This window comes from Pipistrellus hanaki (genome assembly GCF_964339955.1).
Source record: "Pipistrellus hanaki genome assembly, chromosome: 3".
Classification (NCBI taxonomy): domain Eukaryota; kingdom Metazoa; phylum Chordata; class Mammalia; order Chiroptera; family Vespertilionidae; genus Pipistrellus; species Pipistrellus hanaki.
The window spans coordinates 188300570-188322339 of record NC_140505.1 but is presented as its reverse complement, the minus strand read 5'-3'; the positions used below and the strand labels follow the sequence as shown (position 1 = coordinate 188322339).

At 62.2% G+C, this 21770-nt stretch overlaps 2 protein-coding genes across 6 annotated transcripts in view; one reads left to right on the top strand and one right to left on the bottom strand.

The window, feature by feature from the left end:
* Positions 1 to 1054, top strand: part of SMC1B (structural maintenance of chromosomes 1B) — a gene marked incomplete at both ends in the record, with an annotated part of 45615 nt that extends 44561 nt beyond the window's left edge. For both annotated transcript variants that reach the window (XM_084878121.1, XM_084878120.1), the window contains one exon: positions 953 to 1054. In XM_084878121.1, the coding sequence (XP_084734247.1) occupies positions 953 to 1054 (102 nt within the window). The remainder of the gene's footprint in view (positions 1 to 952) is intronic.
* Positions 71 to 20242, bottom strand: FAM118A (family with sequence similarity 118 member A). 4 transcript variants are annotated; one of them, XM_084878171.1, is made up of 9 exons: positions 20030 to 20242; positions 12872 to 12927; positions 11983 to 12238; positions 8923 to 9144; positions 7964 to 8092; positions 6536 to 6821; positions 5426 to 5455; positions 4804 to 4881; positions 71 to 4080 (listed from the first exon to the last, which is right to left on the bottom strand). In XM_084878171.1, exons 2-9 carry the CDS (start codon positions 12916 to 12918, stop codon positions 4061 to 4063), a joined length of 1068 nt encoding a protein of 355 aa, XP_084734297.1. In that variant the 5' UTR covers positions 12919 to 12927; positions 20030 to 20242; the 3' UTR covers positions 71 to 4060. The 4 variants fall into 4 exon arrangements, with proteins under 4 accessions (XP_084734297.1, XP_084734296.1, XP_084734294.1 ...); XM_084878170.1 differs by having other exon boundaries at positions 11983 to 12235; positions 20030 to 20160; XM_084878168.1 differs by having other exon boundaries at positions 12872 to 12929; positions 20035 to 20133.
* Positions 20243 to 21770: the final 1528 nt, after the last annotated feature.

The following is a 21770-nucleotide window of genomic DNA, read 5'->3' as shown; positions in this document are numbered from 1 at the left end:
ACTTAAAAGTAACTACTCAGGGGTTTTTCTGTGACGGTACAAAGAGATTTAAGATCAGAAAAAGCAAATGGAAAATTACAGAATTTTCTTTATAAAGTAGTACATATTTACACACAGTAAGCTGTACTATTGTATTATTTCTGTAATGTTGGGAGGTTCTAGGCAAAAGCAAATGCACGTGGTAGAACTAACAAGGAACCATTCATCTTCCAAAAGTACCAGCGGGAAGAACAAAGAAATTGAAAATTCCCAGTTGTACAGTAACTTTTAGAAAGTGAACAGATCTTTCTTAAGCCATTCACAATACGCGAGGTAATGGAGTATTCCTGGTCATTCCACTTTTAGACATGAGTTGCTAAGATAAAAGTAGTTTCCCTTCCTGTGCCTGCAAATTGCTGGGGGACCCCCGGAAACGGGCTGCAGCGAGCAGTGAATTCTCACGCGGTGAAGGGAAACCACCTGAACGTCCTCGGGGCTCCGGCCTCGTGGCTGAGGAGCCAAAGGGTGGCTAGCACTTGGCTCCTCTCCAGTCTTAGGCTGGCCTGAGGAAGGGGGGGGGCGGGCGGGGGGCAGAGGTGGAAGGTGGCCTGGAAAGTGTGGGAACAAACGAGGTTTGCTCTGCAGATCCCACGGGTGCCTTTCGTTAAGAGCAGGGAAGGTGAATTCAGAAAGGGCGGCTTGTGGCCAGTGCTGAGAGCTTTTCCTGCATCTCAGTAGCTCACAGTCCAAATGCCACAGCCATGTTTTGGGGGGCACATCCTGATACCCTGTACCAGGTATTACAGAGAATCAGCTAAGAAAGCTGATGTAAATGCAACCACTGATAGCTTCAGAGGTGGCCCTAAGTTTCCTTTTAAATGCAAATCCAGATTCACTACTGGCTCTTGTTTTAGGCTTAATAGCACCTTTTTTCTACATAGAGGGACTAACTTCTGTCTGCTCTCCATTTCAGCAAGATGACTACATGTTCAGCCGAGTTCTGACTTTAGATCTTTCTCAGTATCCCGACACGGAAGGCGAAGAAGGCAGCAGGAGACAGCGCGAGGCCCGCTAGGGTCCGTGCCCAGCATGGCCGCCGGCTCGCAGAGTGGATCGTTAGCTGCGGTCAGGGCACCACGCTCAGTTCTCCCTCATGTTCAGACTGTTGAGTGACCACCTTCTGGAGCAGCCGGCCTGGGTGCCGTCTGAGAACGCTGGTGAGGGCACTGCCACTCACTGCCGGGAGGGTGTTCGGGAAGGTTTCCTGGGAGAGTTAGCTTTGAACAACTTTAAAAAAGGTAGTTTTGTTTCCATAGTTTCAGGTTCCATTTTGAAACCCAGCCAGAAATAGGTTGAATTCTACATCCTCTTCCCTCTGGTCTTGCCTTGGCCATTTAAGGAACGTTTAAATGACGGTCTTGGTTTCTGAATTGCTAATTGTAAGGTGCTGAACCTGGGATTTGAGAAATTATTTCAGAGGAACTTTTGTCAGTATGAAAATATCAATAAAAATATTCTAATTTCAAATGTTTCCAATTTACAGTTTTATAAACAAAAAAGTTTAAGGTGAAAAGGAATGTCTGCTTCAGTGCACTCTGCGTTTTCCTAGATGTCATTTCTGTTAAGAGGGAAACCAACACGGGCTTTCCACTCAGAGCCTGTTCCGGGCGGGACAGAAGGTGCAGCGCTGTCAGCAGGACTGTTTCCATCGCAGGATGGAACAGCGTGTGGAGGGGCTGCTGGTCTGGTGGCGACTGCGTGGGGCCCAGTGGTAGCGAGGAGCAGCTCCGGAAGTGGCGGACTCGCTCCCGAGCTGCACTCACAGCGCATGTAACAGGCGCTGCCCCAGGAAGTCCCTGCTCAGAGGCCGCTCGGTCTCCCTGGTTCCTTGTTTCCGTGCCGGCAGTCTCACCTCAATCTCTGACTGCCCTCCTTGAAAGACATCGGCTTAACACTGGAATGTCCCCTCAGTGCCACCTGACCTGTCCCTTCCTCTTCCCGGCTGCCTGTTCTCTCAGGCCTCGGACTCGAGGCAGTCCTCAGGCAGCTTCCTCACGTTCCTGAAACCACCTCTGTGCAAACCACAAGCAACAGGAACCAGTTGGAACGCCACACTCCAAAAACAAAGCGGGAACCTGATAACAGTGGCAGCTGGTTTACACTCATTACCCGGTTAGGAACTACACAGACGTTACAGCACGTGGCACTTGATCTTGAAAATGCCCAGAAGTCGGCTTGTGTAGTGGGCGGCACGGGCCCAGGGGTGGAGGGGGTCTGAGGGCGCTGGCGGTGCTGGGCTGCAGGCCCATGGTGTCTGTTGGTCGGTGCAGCTGTCCCACTGGGCACAGCTCACCTACTTCACTAGCAGGTCAGCAACCTCGTTATGGCGGAGAGACAGTAGCTCAGGCTCTGGTGAGGCAGCACAGAGGCTATTGTGTAGGTGCCCGTATAACCACTTAAAATACCACCATTTAAAAACGTCTGAGCATTACAGCTGCAGTAACAACGGCCAGGATGTCCCCGACCTGGTTTCTCGGGGACAGCCTTTGCAGATCAGGTGAGCTCGAACTGTTCCCCACTCCTGCCACATTGCTTTCAGTCTGCATCTAAACAAGCGTTACGGCGGGGCTGGCTACAGACTGCTCGCTCCTCACAGCAAGGCCTCGGCCCGGCGTGGCACTCGGCAGCACTCAGAGCTGGTCCTGAGCAGCCTGCTACACTTCCCCGGCTTCCCTCCTCCCCGTCACTCTCCTGCTGTGACGTGGCCACACTGCTGCCCAGCCTTCACACACATCCGTCCCTGATCGCACACTGTGAGTCCTTAAAAACTGTCTGCTGTTCAAACACTGAGCACGTTCAAGTGCTCACTTGATTTCACAGTTGAGTGGCAACTCACGGTAAGAATTCTCAGAAATAAAACAAGCCTCGTAGTCATGGAGAAAGGCTGAGCATGCAGAGCTGCAGTTAAAACTTCACGACCAGAGGAGCATAAACGATTGGTTTCCTGCTTGGAGAGCAGGTGCAGCTTCTGCCCACGCTTCCCACCTGACGTTTCTAGTTCCCGGTGCCTGCGGGGGCTCCAGCGCCATCCGTGGGGAGTGTCATGGTGCTTGGCGAGACGTCAAATGAACGTAGGCAGCCACTAACACACACCAACAGGGCCTTTGCCAGTCACAGAGCAGCCACCCCCCACGCCCTCTGCCTGCCTGCCGCTGTGCCCATCACGTGCCATGGCGGCGAATGCTGGGAGGGGAGACTTGGAAAGCTTGGGATACTCTAACTGTAAGTTTAGAACGGCTCTGCTCCACTTGTAACTTCTCATCAGCCTCAAGGCGGGCTTGGACCACCCCTGTACAGCACGGTTGACAGGGCCCTCCGCCCTGACGGGCTGCTCAGTGGTTAGTGCACCATCCCATGCACCAGAAGCTTGCAGGTTCAGTCCCTATTAATGGCGCTCACAGAAGGCAAACGGCTGTTCTCCCCACCTCCCTCGCGCTCCATAAAGAGGCCCTCTGGTTCCTCGCGAGGATGCTCTAATGCTCGGGCAGACCTGCCGTTCCCTGGAACTAAGTCACTGAAAATACTGCGTTCCAAAGAAGCCCTTTGATCCAGTCATTCTGTTAAGACGTCACTCACCGGCAGATTCAACACCTCGAATATTCTTTACTATCAAACAACGTAACCAACATACCTTAAAAGTTTCTTCTATAGTAACAGATGTTTCCGCATAAAAATTACAAAATTTAAGAGTCTAGTTTCTCATTTTTCTTTGGCAACTACTGTTGCTTGCAGTCTCCACTGTCCCTTTATTAGAACAGCCACCGGACAGGGCGCCGGGGAGCTCCCTCCCGCCACCGGCTGAGGTAGTTGTCCGCCCGTCCTGGCGGCGGGTCCGAGGTGAGCACTTCACCCCGACAGTTAGACACACGGTGGGACTCCCCAGCCTCCGGCCGCACCCACAGGCTCTCGGGGACAGGACGGCAGCGTGGGGCCGTGTGAGTTCAGCATTCCTCATCCCGGGGCGGCACTGCGGTCACAGAGGCTGGTTTTCAAGTTGCAGGTTTGGTTGGTTTTAAAGATTTCAAGATGTGTCAGCATCGTCTGTTTAAACAAAGAAAGGAATACAAGATGTGAGGTTCAGCTCGGAAAAGTATTTGCCGTCAGATTTCTATTTCAGAAAACTCGGTTTTTCTCAGGTGCTGAGGACTCAGAAAACGCCTCCATCTTGGGGAGCAGTGGCCGCTGTCCAGAAGTGGCTGTGGGTCACGTACCACCAGGGCCCTGGGCTCTGGCGGAGCCGTGGAACCCGCCAGAATGTGTGGGCTCCTCCCTTCTCAGGGCAGAGGCGGCGTCAGCCCGCGTGATGGCGCCCCGCCTGCAGGATGGCCAGCAGCGCCGAGATGACCGTGGCCACACCCCACGCAGGGCGGGCCAGCTTGCCACGAGACCGAGGCCTGTCGGGCCGAAGCCGCTGGGAGAAGCAGGCGGTGGGCGCTGCGGCCCTGGGAACGGGGTGGCACCGACGCTGGACGGGAAGCCTGGGCGCCTAAGGCGGCGGTCACCCTTGGGTGGTGGTTGGGTGACTGACAGTGTGGGGGGAGGGGTCCCCACACCGCTCTGCGGCTGGACCCGGATGGGACAGGTGGTGGATTCACCTTGTGAGCATTCACTGCTGACCTCACATGTTCTCTGCGTGTTTTCCAGCAGCACGCGGGTGAGAATGAGCATCAGTGTCTGGAGGGGCCCCGGGCGGTGGAGGGAACGCATCTCCCCAGCACCCGCCCGCCCGCCAGCAGCACCTGAGGGCGCCCCGGGAGCCGGTACCTGAGGGCCGGAGCTGTTTGGAAGCTTCGATGCCGTTCTCCTCCAGCTTCCTCTTGGCGCAGTCCTGGCAGCCGCCCCCTGCGAGGAGACTCCGTTAGAAGCTCCCCGGCGCCCTCCGCCCCGCCCGGCCGGGGGCGTCCATGGGGCTCCGCGTTTCCAGGAGGCAGTGGGCGGGGAGGAGGAAGCCGCACAACCGTGTCCCTCACGCACGCAGGGCAGGGGGGCCGCGCACACGGCGCTGCCATTCCTGACCCGCCTCCTTCCTGCACGGAGCCCCCCGTCGCAGGACCCGTGTCTGGCTGCTGAGCCCAGTGGTAGGGAGGCCGCCCTGTTCCCAGTTCAAACACGTTAAATCGGCCATTTTCTACGAACGCTTAGAGCCTCTCCAGTTAAACTCTGAAGGGACCGGGCCCATGACCACCTCAGCTGATGCCCTGAGCCCGCCATGGGACGGGGGTGTCCTCGGGCCGCATCCCACTACCCTGTGCTCCGGGCACAGGGGGCGCTGTCCCCCTTCCCAGAGGCAGCCTGTCCCGCCCCGCTGTGTCCTCTCCGGCCAGTGTCCACGTGATGCCGTGTCTGATTTACAGCTCGTGGTGAGAAGACAAGGAACGCGCCTTACCCAGCGTGGTGCTGTCCGCCCGGTCGGCATCTGGAAGAAAGGAAAACGTCAGAGGCCGCGCCACGTGCACCCCTCCAGCTGGGGGGGCGCCAGGCGGCTGCACGCTTGGCCACCGCCAGCCTCAGGCCGGTCAGTGTCCTTCCTCCCACCTCCCTGCGGGGGAGCGGGGGCCCGGCTGTCACTCCTGTCATCACCGAGTGCCGCCCTCCCTGGCCAGGGAGGCACCGCGCCAGCGAGCACAGACCGCAAGGCCCGGGCGCGCTCCAGAGCCGAGTGCGTGCAGCTGTCCTGGTGCCCGGTGCCTGTGCCGGGAGGCGAGGCGGCGGGCAGGGGCGGAGGTGGCGAGCACACCGTCCCTCTCCAGAGCCAGCAGAGCCCTGCTCAGTCCAGGACCCTGTTCCAGCTTCAGAACGCCTGGGCCAGCCAGGCACACGGCTCACTCTGAGCTCGGCCACGCCTCCGGCCAGCTGCCGGCCGCATGGGGACTGAGCCACCAGGAAGCAGCACCATGAATGTGCAATTCACAGCACAGCGCGGCTCCCTGCTCCTCGGGAGGAAACCACTCCCCAGCGGGCAGCTCGACTCGGGCACGACGGCGTCTCCAGTGCCCACTGACAGTGCCACCGCCCCCGTGCTGCGCCCAAGGCCGTGCGGTGCCTGGGTCTCCGTTACCCTCCAGTGACAGTCGCCGTCACCCGACTTATAAGCTGGCAGCTGCCTGTGTGAGCTGACCGAGTGAGAGTCGCGCGCTCCTCGGTCACTCCGGCCCTGGGCGCCCCCAGAAGGCCAAGGGGAGCCAGCTAAGGAGCTCGGGAAGGCTGGCGGGAAAGGAACCGCCGTCCTGGGCGCACTGCCCGTCTGGCCAGGCAGGTGGCAGCACCTGCGGACGTGGCCCCCGAAGCGTGGCACCTGCCCCATGCACACTGTCGGCTCCGCAGACTGCACCGTCACCCGGTCCTCCGGACTGAAGTGCAGGGGAAGGGGGGGAAATACTAAAACTGGGGAATTTAACGGCGTGTGAAGTAAGAACTCAGCCTCCATTGTATTGGGGCGTGTGGATTACGTCTGAGAAAGGGCAGGGGGCCGGCCGGTTCCCGCGGGGAGCGGTACCTGGCCTGCGCTGCCGGCAGATCTGCGTGGCCAGGTCCTGCACGTAGCCCGGGAAGTGGTCGAAGCAGGCGCCGTAGGACACCACCTTGATGCCGTGCAGCAGCATGTCGGCCTGGTGCTTGAAGAAGAGGTCCTCGCTCTCCTTGAGCACCACCATGTAGTGCTCCAGCTCCACCTTGTTGGGCACCGAGTACAGGAAGAGCGCCTGGAAGATCTGGTCGCGCAGCGTCTCCCCGCAGCCCACGAACAGGAAGGACCGGGTGCGGTACAGGCTCTGGAACACCTCCTGCAGACAGCGGGGCGAGCTCGGCAAGGCCCACCGCTGCGCCCCTAAGTCACCCGCTCGGAGCCTCCCGGGGCCCCTGAGGACGGGAGGAGGCAGCCCCTCACCAGGCCCCGGCAACGTCCAGGGCACATGAGCCGAAGTCGGCACAGCCGGCGGCCCACCCTGCCACCAATTCTGAGCTGAGCGCCCGCCCACTCAATGCCAATTTTCTAAATCGTGCACAATTCTAAAACACAAAATAAGGGCATGACGTGTTGTCGTTCACATCTGCACATGCCACACCTGGAATTAACGTGTCTGGATGGATCACAGACAGACACTTTGGGGGCCAGGAGGCTGGCACCAGGGACCAGGGTTTGGGGAGTGAGGGCAGCAGTGCTGAGGGGCCAGTGACAGTGGCCCAGGGAGAGGGCACAGGGGAAGGAAGGCTGCACCGAGCCACTTGGGCCTGCAGGGGGCCCAGGCCCAGTGTGGGAGGTGCAGGAGGCGGCCAACCAGTGCTTCTCTCTCGTTGATGTTTCTCTCTCTCTCTCCCTTCCTCTCTGAAATCAAGAATATATTTAAACAAAAGGAAGGAAGGGAGGGAGAATGGGAGGGAAGGAATGGAGAGAAGGGAGGGAGGAAAAGAGGGAGGGAATGGAGAGAAGGAGGGAGGGAAAGAAGGAAATGGAGGGAGGGAAGGAGGGAGGGAATGGAGGAAGGGAGGGAGGGAAGGAAGGGAAGAAGGAAATGGAGGGAAGGGAGAGAAGGAGGAGAGGGAGGAAAGGGAAGGAGGGAAGGGAGGGAAGGGAGGGAGGGAAGAAAGGGAAGAAGGAAATGGAGGGAAGGAGGGGAGGGAGAGAAGGGAGGGAGGAACAGTGGCCAGAGAAGAGCATCACAGACCCTGCAGGCCTGCACCGTCAATCGGAAAAAACTCAACTGGGTCCCTGAGCACCGTCGAGGACAGTGGGGAGAAGAGGGGTCAGGGGTGGCCGCTGTAATGAGCCCTCACTGAGCCCCCGAGCACCTGGGCCGTGGCCGCCCGGCCAGGCCTGAACCGCACAGGCGGAGCGCAGGCCCACCCCGCAGCCTGAGGTCCCGGAGGCAGGAAAGCCTGGAAGCCTGGAAACCAGGCCGTGGCCACCGGAGTCCCAGGGCCGTACCATCACTTCCGGGTCTTGTGTGACGTCCTTGTACCCGGAGGGGTCCAGGACCATCCCGCAGGGGTCCGTGTAGAGGCCGTGGATGTGGAGCACGCCGTACTTGATGTGCCCTCGTGCCCACTGGAGGACCTGCCAGACACAGGGCGACAGGGAGAAGTGGTGTCACAGAACGGCGTGAGGGAAGTGGCTGAGCTGGATCCGTGGTCTCCCAACCCACCTGGAAGAGGGAGGTGTTCGCACTGACTGTACCTTTAAAGCCTGGAGCTACTCTGCTGCGTGTGCTAGTCCCCTGCCCTTCGCCTCAGAGAGCACCTCCCCGCCTCCTCACACAGGACTGACCGGGACGCGGCGCGGAGGCCTGGCTCTGTGGCCGGGACCTTTCCGTGCCGCTGGCCCTGCCGTCCCCCTCCCGAAAGAAGTGAACAGAGAAACGACGAGCACCAGCTGCAGCGAGTCCGCCCAGGGCTCCAAACAAAGGTCCTCCACAGCCCACGGCCTGCTCGCTCCAGCTGTGCCGCTTTCTCCGCAGCCGCCATGGCGAGACCATGCCCCAGAGAAATATGACCTCAGAGGCAAAGAATTACTTAATTTACAAAATGTAAAAAGCCAATGACAGAAAATTGCTCAGAGTACACCATTCAGGGAGAAATCAGGATAATTTTATACGTTGCAATCCCAATTGACGGGGTTTTTAAAACAAATTAACTGAAATTCACATCAGTAGGCCTGCGTGCTTCTGCTTCGCTTAGCGACTTCCTACGCCGATGAACAAACGAGGGAGGGAGACCCGTCAGCAGGACGGAGGCAAAGACAAGCGCGGGCGGAGCTCCGGGAGGCGGGCGGAGCCCTGGGGAGCTGCGTGCCGAGGGGCCGGCGCACGGCCAAGCCCCACGAGGCTTCCGCCCGCGGCGCTGACCCCCGGCCTCTCCCCCCCACCGCTCCCGGCGGCCCTCGCTCACCTTGGCCTTGTCCTTCAGGTCCAGGGACTCCATGGGCCGGTTCTGCTGGCGCCCGAAGAGCTCCAGCAGGTTGTCGTAGTTGGTGGTGAGCACCATGGTGCCGCGGTCCATGAGGCTGAGGATGGGCTGCAGCACCTGCGGCCGCTGGAGGTGCTGCTCCAGGCTGTCGAAGATCTCCATCAGGCAGTCCTGGAAGAAGTTGGGCTTGGTGTCGCCCGTCCGCTGCGGAAAGGAGGCCGGAGTTACCACAGCAGCCTCAGCCCGCGAGCCCGCCAGCAGCACTCCGGGAGAGGGAGGGACCCTGACCTCACGGTTAGATAATTTACAAGCACGTGACACTACATGCTCCGGGGCAGCTACGCTGGGGCACAGGGTAGGTGGGCCACAGGCTGGGGGGCATCTGGCAGAGGGGCCTCTGGAGAGACATCCCAGCGAGGGGAGCACACACGCAGGCCCTGAGGTGGCAGCACAGGTGAGCAAGGAGCCCGCACAGGAGTGAGGGGCTGTCAGCAGGTGCGGTCAGCTGACCCAGAGCCAGACCACGGGGGCTGGGAGGCAGGTAAAGAGCTCCCCTCAGAGCTGCCCACACGGGGTGCTCTTCGTTGGGGTCTAGAAATGGTGTCTCGATGGCCTCCTCGCTCAGGGGAGTCGGGGTGGCACACAGTGGAGGGCTCAACAGGACGAGATGGCACGTGGCCCTGGGGTGGCACCAAGGGTGGCGTGGCCGTGACCGAGCTGCCGCAGCGGAGCCGGCGGAATGGGTGTGGGGAGAAGCGAGCAGCTGGCGGCAGGAAAGCAAACGAGGCCGTGAAGGGCTGTGCTGTGGGCCAGGAGGGTGCCCTCCCAGGAAGACCGCCCTCGCCAGCCACCCGCGCAGGGCGGCCGCGGGCAATGGAGCGGGCTGTGCCTGCGTACGGAACCCTCTGCCTCTCCATCGCCTCCTGCTCCTGCTGTCCCTCCGAATTCACCTGTCCCTCCCGCTGAGCCCGCTGAGGTCAGCTGTCAGACTCGGGTTATCTCCTGTCCCGTGGCTCCGGGGGTAGGGAGCGGCTGTAGGGTCAAGCCTCGGACTGACCTGAGGCAGGGCCCCAAACAAGTCCCGGCTGGAGGGCACAGCCTCTTAGCATAAGCAAGCTTAATCTTCTAGCCCTCCCGGTTCCCTGCGGGTCACTAACGGCTGGGGAGGGGCAGCAGGTGCTGCCAAGGCAGGTGAAATGGGACCACTGCCCGCGTTGTGCTTTGTGTGCTTGACCATAGAATACAGCCTCGGCTTGCAGGCTGGGTCTGTCCTCACCCAGCACGGAGGTCCCCCGGGCCCCCGCTGTACTCCCGTCTGTCTGCTTTGGTCCTTCCCGCCCCTCCTCAGGCTCACCCCTGCCCGTGCTGGCAGGCACATCTGGGCACTCCCCTGTCTGACCCCCTCCCCAGTTCTTATAACCCTCCCACTATTCTGGGGGTCTGCCCTCACTGCGCCCCACACCTCCATCCTCACCGCCTTCCCCACTGAAAACGGGCTCTCCCACTCCCTGACCCAGGGGGTGGGTGGCTCCCGGTCACTGTCACCTCCTGCTGTTCCTTCAGCTTGTGCCCAGGGATCCTACGGCCCCAGGCCTCAACACACCTCCATCTCTCCTGCCATGAGCTGGCCCATCCCACCATGGCCACCGCCCCAGCCTCACCACTACCCTCTCCAGAACCTCTGCTCAGCCTCTCCCTCCGCCCGCCCGCTCTCTGGCCCCGGCAGCTCCCAGGACGTCCAGCCCATCCAGACCTGCAGCCGGGCCCCTGCCCCCACCGGCCTGTCTCTGCCTCTCGCCAGCCAGCTTCTCCAGGAGCAGCTCAGATCCCACATCACTACAACCCCCTCCTGCAGGAGCTTCCACCCCCTGCCCGGGCAAACCCCAGCCCTGACTCCCAACTGACTCCCAACCGGCTGGAAACAGGCTCTGACAGCGGCACTGGAACTCTTCACGAAGTTTTCAAAAGTGAAGGGAAGAGAAGGATAAAGCTCACCGCCGGACTAAACCAGCAGCAGCCCACCTGGCCTCGCCTCGCATGCACCTCCCTGGACGGCCCGGTCTGCCAGCAGCCCTGCCCCCTCAGTCCCCCCTTCTGCCCACGACAGGCCCGGCCGCTGGCCCCAAGGACCAGAGGGACCACGCCGGCGCCACGGCCGGGCTCTGCGCGCAGCATGGGCCCCTGGAGCCGCGCTCAGACGGAAAGTGGGAGGGCCCCCCACCGGGACCTCGCTGCCCCTCACACAGAACCCACATTCAGCAGACACTATTGGGAAACTCCCCGGATGCTGGGGAAATGGGCGTGGCCACAGGACACTGGCCAGCGTGGTGACAACAGAAGGGGTCCACGTGGCTTCCACGGCAGCTCTCCCACGCGCTGGAGTCACTGAAGCAGCAGGGACCCTGGCGTGGGGAGCAGTCCTGCAGCCGGGCTGCCCGCAGGTTTCCACGTGAGAAACCAGGAGTGAGCCCACTGAGCCTGTGGCTGGGTCCCCTCACAGCAGCCTCACGCTCCTGATGGCGGGCCTCCTCCTCCTCCTCCTCCTCTTCTTCGTCCTCCTCCCCCTCCTCCTCTGACCCAGTTCCCAGACGACAGCTGTGCGTCCCATAGACACGGGGGAGGAGCGGAGCCGGCCCTGGCCCTGCAGCTGGCCGGTGTGATGGTGACCGGGCCACACAGCTGAGCAGGGTGACCCCGCCTCCGGCCACCGCTCGGCACAGCCTCCTGCAGCACCCCATGCTCTCTCCACGGTCCCGTCCACTGCAGGCTCCACAGACGTGCTCTGGGAACCGCCGTCCCCGCGGACACGGCGGCCAGCCCGGCCCAGAGCCTCAGGCCGCCCTTCCCCGCGAGCCGGAACCACAAGCTCCGGCCAAGCAGCCGGCGACACCGACAGCTCCCGGCGGCACCCGCACACGCCGGTTCCAGGGCCCACGCTGCCCGCACCCCTGCTCGGAGGCGGGATTCCGAGGGAGAGATGGCTCCTCGGCGCCGCTTCTGAGAGGCACGCGGACTCACCACGTGGCCCCTGCGCGCACTCACCGGCGACATCTTGCGGATGAGGTCGTGGGCGACGACCAGCAGGTCGCGGTCCTTCTTCACCTTCCTGCGGAACTGGGCGGCGTCCCCGGGGTGCAGCACGTCCAGCTGCTCCGCCGTCTCGATGACGGCCTCCAGGCAGCCGCGCCAGGAGCACAGCGCGGGGATGCCGGGCGCCGCGGCCGCGCTGACGCCCGTGCCCATCACCAGCAGCAGCTCCTGCGGCTGCTTCTGGATGAGGCTCTTCAGGAACTTCCTGCTTGACCGAGGGAGAGGAGAGCCGGGTGAGAGGCGTCTGGGGAGACCCGCACGGCGCCTGGTCCTGTCGGCCCGGGCTGTGCTCAGGCACATGCACAAGCACACATGCAAACACGCACCAGCACACACATGTGCATGCACACATTCATACACGCACAAGCACACACACACACACACACACACACACAGGCATGTTTCCCCGTCTCCACTGCTGCAACAGGAGGCACTGTTTTCTGTCTGTCTGTCCTTATTCCACAGAGGACTTGGGGACGGCAGCATCTTGTTCGAGTCCCAGGGGTAAGCGCCCATGTGAGTGACGTGTGCCTCTCAACAAAAAGCTCGGCCATTTTAATGCCCCGAAGCGGCAGAGCCCGTGAACAATTACCACGAGAGGAACCCTGCTCCCGCGCAGACAGAATTCCCAGCAAACCCCTTTAACAGGCCAACCTGGGTCTCAGGCAGACTGCTCCCTGCGGCCACAGCCTGTATGCGGGGACCCCTGACCTGCTGCTCCTGGGAGACCCCCTGACGCTGGAGCGGAGGCCTGCACAGCCCCTGCGACTCCGTCCCACAGGGCTCCTCGCCTGCCGGTGACAGAGCCTCAAACCTGCACAGGCGGAGCCACTGTGCTTACCTGGACTTCTGTTCACTTTGGTGGGTGGTCTTTTCCAGTGAATCCATCTGTGAACCCTAAAGAGAGAAGGCAGTCAGAGCGGCTCCGGTTCCCAGGTGGACAAAATGCCCAAAACTGTTTCTGTGGCCCCCTGGCCAGTGTGGCCACATGGTTAGAGCACTGGCCCGCACACCACAGGGGCGCGGTTCGATTCCCCGTTGAGGGCATGGACCTGGGTTGCAGGTCTGATCCCCGGCCCCAGTTGTGGTACATGCAGGAGGCAACCAGTCGATGTGTCTCTCTCACATCGATGTTTCTTTCTCCACCCTCCACACATACACACCCTTCCTCTCTCTCTCAAAAAATCAACAACAAAAAATTGTTTTTAGTTGAAACTGGTTTGGCTCAGTGGATAGAGCGTCGGCCTGCGGACTGAAGGATCCCAGGTTCGATTCTGGTCAAGGGCATGTATCTTGGTTGTGGGCACATCCCCAGTGTGGGGTGTGCGGGAGGCAGTCAATCGATGTTTCTCTCTCATCGATGTTTCTAACTCTCTATCTCTCTCCCTTCCTTACTGTAAAAAAAAAAAAAAAAAAAAAAATCAATAAAACATTTAATTGTTTTAAAATTATTTTTATTTGATTCTCGGTCAGAGCACATACTTAGGTTATGGATTCGATCCAGAGTCAGGGTATGTATGGGAGGCAACCACTAGCTGTTTCTCTCTCACATCAATGTTTCTCTCTCTCCTCCCCCCTCTCTAAAATCAGTAAACACACACACACACACATCTTCAGGTGATTGATTTTAAAAATAAAAGATTAATTAAAAAGTAATGTCTCCAATTCTTTTAATTATTGTTCCACTGCTGTAGATCCTCCACATATTCATGGTTATATGACACACTGAGAAACTGAACACTGCACTTAGCATCTGCCAAAAGGTGCGAACAATGTAATCTGTGGGGCTGGATTCCCAGTTTCCCAAAAGAGCCGAGCCCCAGCGGCGAGCTTCCGGCCGGCTGCGGGCACGGCTCCCACTGTGCCGGGGCCTGAGCTAACGCAGCAGCCGGCTCAGCTTCAGACTCAGACACGCACTGACGTCACCGGAAGGCTCCGGCCGCGGTGAAGCACCGTTACCCGCAGCTCAGCTCCGAACGGCTCGGCTGCCCATATTTAGGCATTAAGTCCGCCGCACAGGCCTCTAAAGACATGACCTCATTTCCTGTTCTCCCGCGGCACCATGCCAGAGCGCGTCTCCATAGAAAGCATCCAAACTTCCGGTTTGCAAGCCAAGGCCAAGCAGGAGACGCCCCCCGCAACGGGCCGGACACTCCAAGTTCGGGAAGCACAGCGAGCCGGGCTCCCATCAGTGCTCTCGGCCCCGGATTCCAGATAACAGTAACAAAAGCCTCCAGAGACTCCGAAGCTGCATCTTTTGGTTTCCTTGGTGATCCTCTTGTCACCACAGCTTGCAGGGCCAGAGCCAAGCATCATAGCAACCCACTTTCCCCAAGAACCCAGTGGCCCTTTCCGGCTGCACCACGGCCGGCACAGATCGGCGTGAGCAGCTCCTGCCAGTGTCACTCAGGCCAAATAAGTCTAACAGGGCACCTCCTGCGTCACTGGTGAGGTGAGGAGTATTTGAGAACTAGCTTCCAAGCAGCCCAAGATCGCCTCATTCTTTGAATTCCCAGCCTCCAGGACTAAACAGATGCTCATCTAACCGAGCCCCGAAGCACAAGGGAGTAAACCACAAACCCCAGACTTGTCAGTAACAGCTGCAAAACACAGCCCCGCCCTCCACGCCCTACCCAGTGCCCACCACTACCGCCTGGAAACCACACCCTGGTATAGGCCCCTCACCCAGACTAGGCTGGGTCAGGTGACCTCTGTGGCCAATGGGACATCAGCAAGGAAGCCAGAGTTTGGTAAGTGCTTTGCCCAGGTGTCAGCTTGGGCTCTGAAGGGCCGTGGGTTCGATTCCCAATCAAGGGCACGTGCCTGTTCAGAGCGGTTGCAGGAGGCAGGCAACCAACCACGGAGTCTCTCACATCAATGTGTCTCCCTCCCTCCCTTTCACTCTCTAAAAATGGAGAAATATCCTCAGGTGAGGATTACCACCACCACAAGTTTGATAAGCTCTCTGCCCTCAGGGGAGGGTGAGCCAGAGGTGACCCCGGCACCACCCATCCAGCCAGCCAGCGGGGACAGAACCCAGCAACCAGCCAAGGCCGAGACTCACCACCCCGCTCCACAGCCCTGAGGCCTGGAAGGATGAGGAAGGAAGACAAGAGTGTCAACACACGCTAGTGACCCACGTGAGAAACACGTGCTGCTGCCAGCAGACCCAGCACGGGAGGTACCAGTTTTAAGTGTGACCCATGTAACCGGTGACCTTCCGTCCTTAAAGGGGCCGTGCCCATCAACTGGACTGGACCACCAGGTCGGGAAGCCTGGAGCCATGGAGCAGGCACTTCCCAGCAGCACCCCCTCCCCAGCTGACTCGGCAGGCCTTCACACCCCGCCCCATCCCTCGGCTGGATTCCCACAAACTGCCTCTCCAGGCGATCCGATCCGTTCGGGAGGGCCCGGAAGCAGCAATCACTGACCAGCACGCTCTCAACCCCCAGGGCCCCCGTGACGCGGTACGGCCTCAGGGCCTTGGGTTAGTGGGACTGGCTGCACCTGCGCTGGGAACAGGTGCTAACGGGCCAGAGGAAGCTTCCAGAGCGGCCAGGGAGGCAACATCTCCCCGGAAGCAGCGGCCACGGGGCGAGAACACAGGGCTGGGGTGGAGGACACCAGCAGGAAGCCGCTCTGAACCCGTTTCCCAATCCGTCAAACGGGCAGTCCGCCGCGCACATCACTGACGCGGGCAGACGTGGGGCTGAAGGTAAAGCCCGCCTGCCGCTCCGGCTGCTCCTCCCTCGGCTGCAGCCGCTTCCAACCCCAACGTCCAGCTCCGGCGGCACCAGAACTGCTATTAGTTCACCCGCTTTCAGGAGGGAGGGGGAGCGAGAGGACACAGGGGGAATAAATGGAGGTGGAAAAACAATTTTAAAAAATTTAACCACAGCTCTGGTAAAACGTAACTCCTTCAACTTACAGAAAACACAAAACCTTAATTTGAACCCATGCTACGGAGCTGACCCTGTCACTGAGTGATGAATTATGATGGGGGAGGGGGGTTCATTTTGTAATAACTGAAATGTGCTCACTTGCTTCTGGAAACCAGTGCCTCCAGAGTGGCTTGGGCATAAATGCTCACACCAAGAAAATAACAAAATTATGAATAAAAAAATGTAAAGGTCACGGCTTAGTTCAAAAGGCGACGTTGCTTAGGGCACGTGGCGCCCTTACGGGAGGGAAGAGAAGGCACTGAGCGGGTTCCAGCCTCCCTCCTCCCGCCCCCTCCGGACCTGGGAGTGCTCGCCGGGCTGGCACCCAGCCGAGGCCGGCCCCGCGGGAGCCGCCACGCGCTTCTCCGGTGCGGTGCGGTGCGGGCAGACTGGCACACAAAGCCAGGCGTTCACCAGGCGCCCTGCCAGGCGGTAGATCATTAACCGCTCACAGCCTGTCCGCCGGCCCTGCCCGCACAGTGCAAACAGACGCGCTCCGGAGCGATAAGCCAATGAGGGTCAAACACAGCAATTGAGGCCGCACTCAGCCGCCCCGGAACAGGCGCTCCAGTACCCTCCGACCCAGCTTACAGGCATGTCCCGAGCCCGAGGGCCCTCCAGGTGATGGGGCGCCGACTGCCCTCATTCAACAGAGGGGACGCTGGTCCCCCAGGAGTCAGGCCGCTCGCTCCTGTCCCGCCACCTGCAGCACGCTGGCACTCATCCCTGGTCCAGGCGCCCCCACACCCCCGCGGCCCCCCGCCCGCCCGCGTTTCCCACCACGCGGCCCCACAGACAGCTCTGGGGCCCCTCACCTGGCAGCTCGCTGCGGTCTGGCTGCACTGGGTTCCACCCGCTGCCGAACCCATCACTCTCCAACCTGAGCGAAGCCGGGGATGGCAGAGGGGGGGGCGTCGGACAGTTTTCCGTTTGCTCTTTGCATTGCCAGCGCCTCAGCAGGGGACAACTGAGGGGGCCGGCAGGAGCAATGCCGCTCGGGGCTGCCCTCCTGGCCAGCCCCCCGCTGCTGGGGCAGGAAGTGGGGTCTCCTTGAAAGAGCCCGGCCCTAGAAGCTCAACGAGCCAGACACCCTGGCCCTCCCCACGGACCTGTCTCCTTTACCAGCACAAAAGCAACAGCACCTGCCCCTCCCAGGAGGATCGGAGACACGAAGAGGGGACGTTTAGAACAAGACAGAGCAGCCTGCTTCCCCCAAGCCCTTTGCATTTGAGAATTCCGTTCCCAGCCACGCTGGTCACATTTCACCCACGTGAGCGCCTCAGGAGCAGACCCGGCCCTGCATCAGCTCCGTGTCCGTGAGCACCTCCTGTGAGCACCCCACTCCCCTCCCTCATCAGCTCCGTCCCCCGTGAGCACCTCCCGTGAGCACCCCACTCCCCTCCCTCATCAGCTCCGTGTCCGTGAGCACCTCCCGTGAGCACCCCACTCCCCTCCCTCATCAGCTCCGTCCCCCGTGAGCACCTCCCGTGAGCACCCCACTCCCCTCCCTCATCAGCTCCGTGTCCGTGAGCACCTCCCGTGAGCACCCCACTCCCCTCCCTCATCAGCTCCGTCCCCCGTGAGCACCTCCCGTGAGCACCCCACTCCCCTCCCTCATCAGCTCCGTCCCCCGTGAGCACCTCCCGTGAGCACCCCACTCCCCTCCCTCATCAGCTCCGTGTCCGTGAGCACCTCCCGTGAGCACCCCACTCCCCTCCCTCATCAGCTCCGTCCCTGTGAGCACCGCCCGTGAGCACCCCACTCCCCTCCCTCATCAGCTCCGTCCCCATGAGCACCCCACTCCCCTCCCTCATCAGCTCCGTGTCCGTGAGCACCTCCCGTGAGCACCCCACTCCCCTCCCTCATCAGCTCCGTCCCTGTGAGCACCGCCCGTGAGCACCCCACTCCCCTCCCTCATCAGCTCCGTCCCCATGAGCACCCCACTCCCCTCCCTCATCAGCTCCGTGTCCGTGAGCACCCCACTCCCCTCCCTCATCAGCTCCGTCCCTGTGAGCACCGCCCGTGAGCACCCCACTCCCCTCCCTCATCAGCTCCGTCCCTGTGAGCACCGCCCGTGAGCACCCCACTCCCCTCCCTCATCAGCTCCGTCCCCATGAGCACCCCACTCCCCTCCCTCATCAGCTCCGTCCCCATGAGCACCCCACTCCCCTCCCTCATCAGCTCAGTCCCTGTGAGCACCGCCCGTGAGCACCCCACTCCCCTCCCTCATCAGCTCCGTCCCTGTGAGCACCGCCCGTGAGCACCCCACTCCCCCTCCCTCACCGTGGCCACGGCGTCTCCCTGCCCCACGCCCGGCCGCTGCTCCCGGCCCACCAGCTGTCCCTCAGCCCTCGGTCCCTCTGCCTCCGGGGTGGCGTCCCAGACCCTCGGGGCTTTCCAAACGGCCCTCAGGGCCTCAGGACCCTGCCCGAGGCGCCTGCACCTCCTGTGTGGGGTCACCCTGGGGCGGCCCTCTGGCATAAAGACGCCGGGGTGAACGCTCGGTGGCAATGCCGAGCTCGGCGGCTCAGGCAGGAGAGGACGCACCCTCTCGGTCCGGACTTGACGCTGAGCTGTGCCTTGAAGCCCAGGCCCCCTGCCACCGCCCTGCCCAGGTCACTGCCGCCTCTCCCGGGCCTGCTCCCTCCGACCATCCCCTGCACCCAGACAGGACTGTCCAGAAACACCACACCGCCCCGGCCTGCGTGGCTCAGTGGGCAGAGGGCCGGCCAGCGGGCTGAAGGGTCCGGTGCATTTCCAGTCACGGGCACCAAGTGCAGGCTGGTCCCCGGCCCTGATTGGGGTGCGTCCGTCCGGGAGACGCACTTAAATGTTTCTCACTTAAATGTTTCTCTCACTTAAATGTTTCTCTCTGTCACTTAAATGTTTCTCTCTGTCCCCCAACCCTTCCACTGTCTTTAAAAATCAATGGAAAATATTCTGGGATGAGGATTAACAACAACACAAGAACCATCGTCACTCCCCTCCTAAGCCCTCCTCCTCGGGGCTCCAGAAGGTTCCATGCTCCGGTCTTGGCTCCCTGGCCCACCTCACCCCCTGCACCCTGTCTGCAGCCTCTCCTCGGACCCTTCCCTCACCCGCTCCCTTCCCCGCTGAGGGACTGACCGGTAGAAGCCACAATTCAACCAAGGGCCGGGGGCCCCGGCTCAGGAACAAAGCTGCCCCGTTAATTCCACCCGGAGCACCTTTCCCTTCGGGAGGCCACACCGGAGGCTCCGGCCACTCACCCCGATGGAGCCGTCTCCGAACATCCTTCCTGGTGTCCAACTCCCTGCCCCGCCGTCCCCTTCGCCTGGGGTGGCCCGGGCAGACCTCCTCACCCCTTACCCGCCACCCCCCAGGGGCCCTCCCACAGCCTCCGGGGGACCCCCCTCCCCGAGTTCCAGGCCCTGCCCGTCATCACCACACAAAACTACCAACTTGCTCCCCCCGCCCCCCAGAGGCCCCGAGGGGGCCGCGCTGCCTCCGAGCCCACTGTCCGGCGTCACAACGTTCGCTCCGGAGGAAAGGGCGGCGGCGCCTCCCGCTCCCTCCCCGGCTCCCTCACCGGCTCCTCCGGGCGGCTGGACGCGCCGCCAGGAGCATTAAAACTTAAACACTCCGGCCTCCTCCGGCGACTGTAAACACGGAGGCAAAGGCGGCCCGAGAGCCGGCCCGCGGGGTAACCGGGTCACCGGGTTAACGCCTCCGCCTTTATTCCATCACAAAGCCCGGCTCACAGCCCGCACGGGACAATGCCCGGGTCCGAGCCCGGGGCGGCGGGGCGGCCTGGGGCGGGGACGGGAGGCCGGGAATGTCTCGGGGCCCGAAGCGCACCCTTGGGGGGTTCCCGGAACCGAGGGACCGGGGACCGCGGGCCCTGAGGGGCGGGAGGTCCGGGACCTCGGAGTCTCGGGAAAGCCTCAGGGTTCGGGGTGCGACAGTCCGGAGCGGCCGGGGCCCCGGCAGCCGGGAGGCTCGGGCTGGGTTCGGAGGGAAGGGGGAGCGGGAGTGGGAGCCGAGGCCCCGGGCCCCGGGCCGGTCCCCGCCCGCCTCACCTGCGGCGCCGCCGCCTCCAGCTCCGGGCGCCGGTCTCCTCGGGGCGGGTCTCGGCGGGGCCGGCGGCCGCACGCCCGGCGCAGGGCGGGGCGCGGGGGCGGCTGCGCGGTGGGGGCTGCGCGCGCACCCGGGCTCCGCGGAGCGGACGCCGCGCCGCCCTCCGCCGCGACTCCCACGGGGCCGGCCGTGGCGCCGCCGCAAACCTTCCCCCGCGCGTCCGCCCGCCGCGCGAAGGTTCCGCCCCCAGCAACGGTCCTGCGGGGGCGGGGCCAGAAGCGCGCCCCGCCCCCGGCCGCCGGCCCCGCCCAATGAGGCCCCGCCCCGACCACAGACCCCGCCAGGGGAGGCCCCGCCCCGAGCCGCCCGCCCCGCCCCCTCGGACACAGGCGCAGGTGCGTCCCGCGTGCGAAGAGACCCCCACCCCCCCGTCTGAGCCTGCGTGTGAGCCCCACGTCCCCCCTCTCTCCCCGGCCGTGTGAGCCCCACGTCCCCCCTCTCTCCCCGGCCTTGTGAGCCCCACGTTCCCCCTCTCTCCCCGGCCGTGTGAGCCCCACGTCCCCCCTCTCTCCCCGGCCGTGTGAGCCCCACGTTCCCGGCCCAACCCATCGGGCTCCTCATCTGCAAAGGGGGGGCGGCATCAGTTGCGATCCGGAGCGCCCCTCTGCCGCGTCCCGCGCCGCCCGGCTGCCCACAGACCCCTGCCCTCCTCACATTGCCATCCCTCCCGCAGCCCGCGTTCCTTCCTTTCAGAGGTCTTTTCTCTGGATGCAGCACACTGCTTTTCTCTCTCCCTTCGAGTGGGAGCCGAGATCTTGTCCGTCAAGTCCACCCCTGGGTCCCCAGGAGCCGGGACGGGGCAGAGCACACAGGATGGATGCAGAGAACAGGCGGGTGCCTAACTGTTTATGACAGCGTGAGTGTCCTCCAAGTGTGCAGCCCTCATCCAAAAATCCTCTTCCTCCCAGGCTGGTATGGGGTCAGCGTGGGTCTGGACCCGTCAGACCCTATGACCTGTCGCCTATCCGTGCCCAAGTTCCCGCCTCCCCGGTGGCTGAGGAGAGGGCCCCAGGGCTGGGCGGGCAGGTGGGACAGTGTGCCCCGTGGTCCCATCACCCTCGTGGCTGCCTCCGCCCCCACTCCGCCCTGGAGCAGCCCTTCCTGGTCAGGATCAAAAGCCACTTCCTCTGCCCAGCTGCCTGGGCTGCCCTCCCGCCCCGCCCCAGCCAGCAGAGCTCGGCTGTTTCCTGTCTCCTTAGCACACGCATCCCTGCCTGGCTTATCAAGTGGCTGTTAACACCCCCAGCTCACACGGAAGCCCCCCGTTTGTGAGGGGAGCTGTGCTGGGGAGCTTCGGCAGCCTGTAAACTGGGGCCTGGAGCCCAGAACCCTGAGGGGGGCAGTGGCCTGGGAGTGGACAAGGCAGACCCGGCTTCCTGTGTGGGCCAGGCTCTTCCCTTCGCACTTGGCACGTGTTCCTTCATTTAGTCCTGGGACAACCCTCTGAGGAAGGTGCCAGCCTTATTCTGATTGACAGGAGGAGGCTGAGGCCCTGCAAGGCTGCCCAGGCAGCCCCACATTTACCCAGCACTGCACACAGCTCGCCGTGCCCTGCGTGCAGGACTGACACGTGATACAGTGTAGATCGTCTTCACCCGCTCTGTGCTGTCACGGCCCAGACCCGCAGGAGGCTGGTGGCGTGGGCCTCGGGGAGCATGGCCCAGCGGGGCAGCCGCTGGCAAA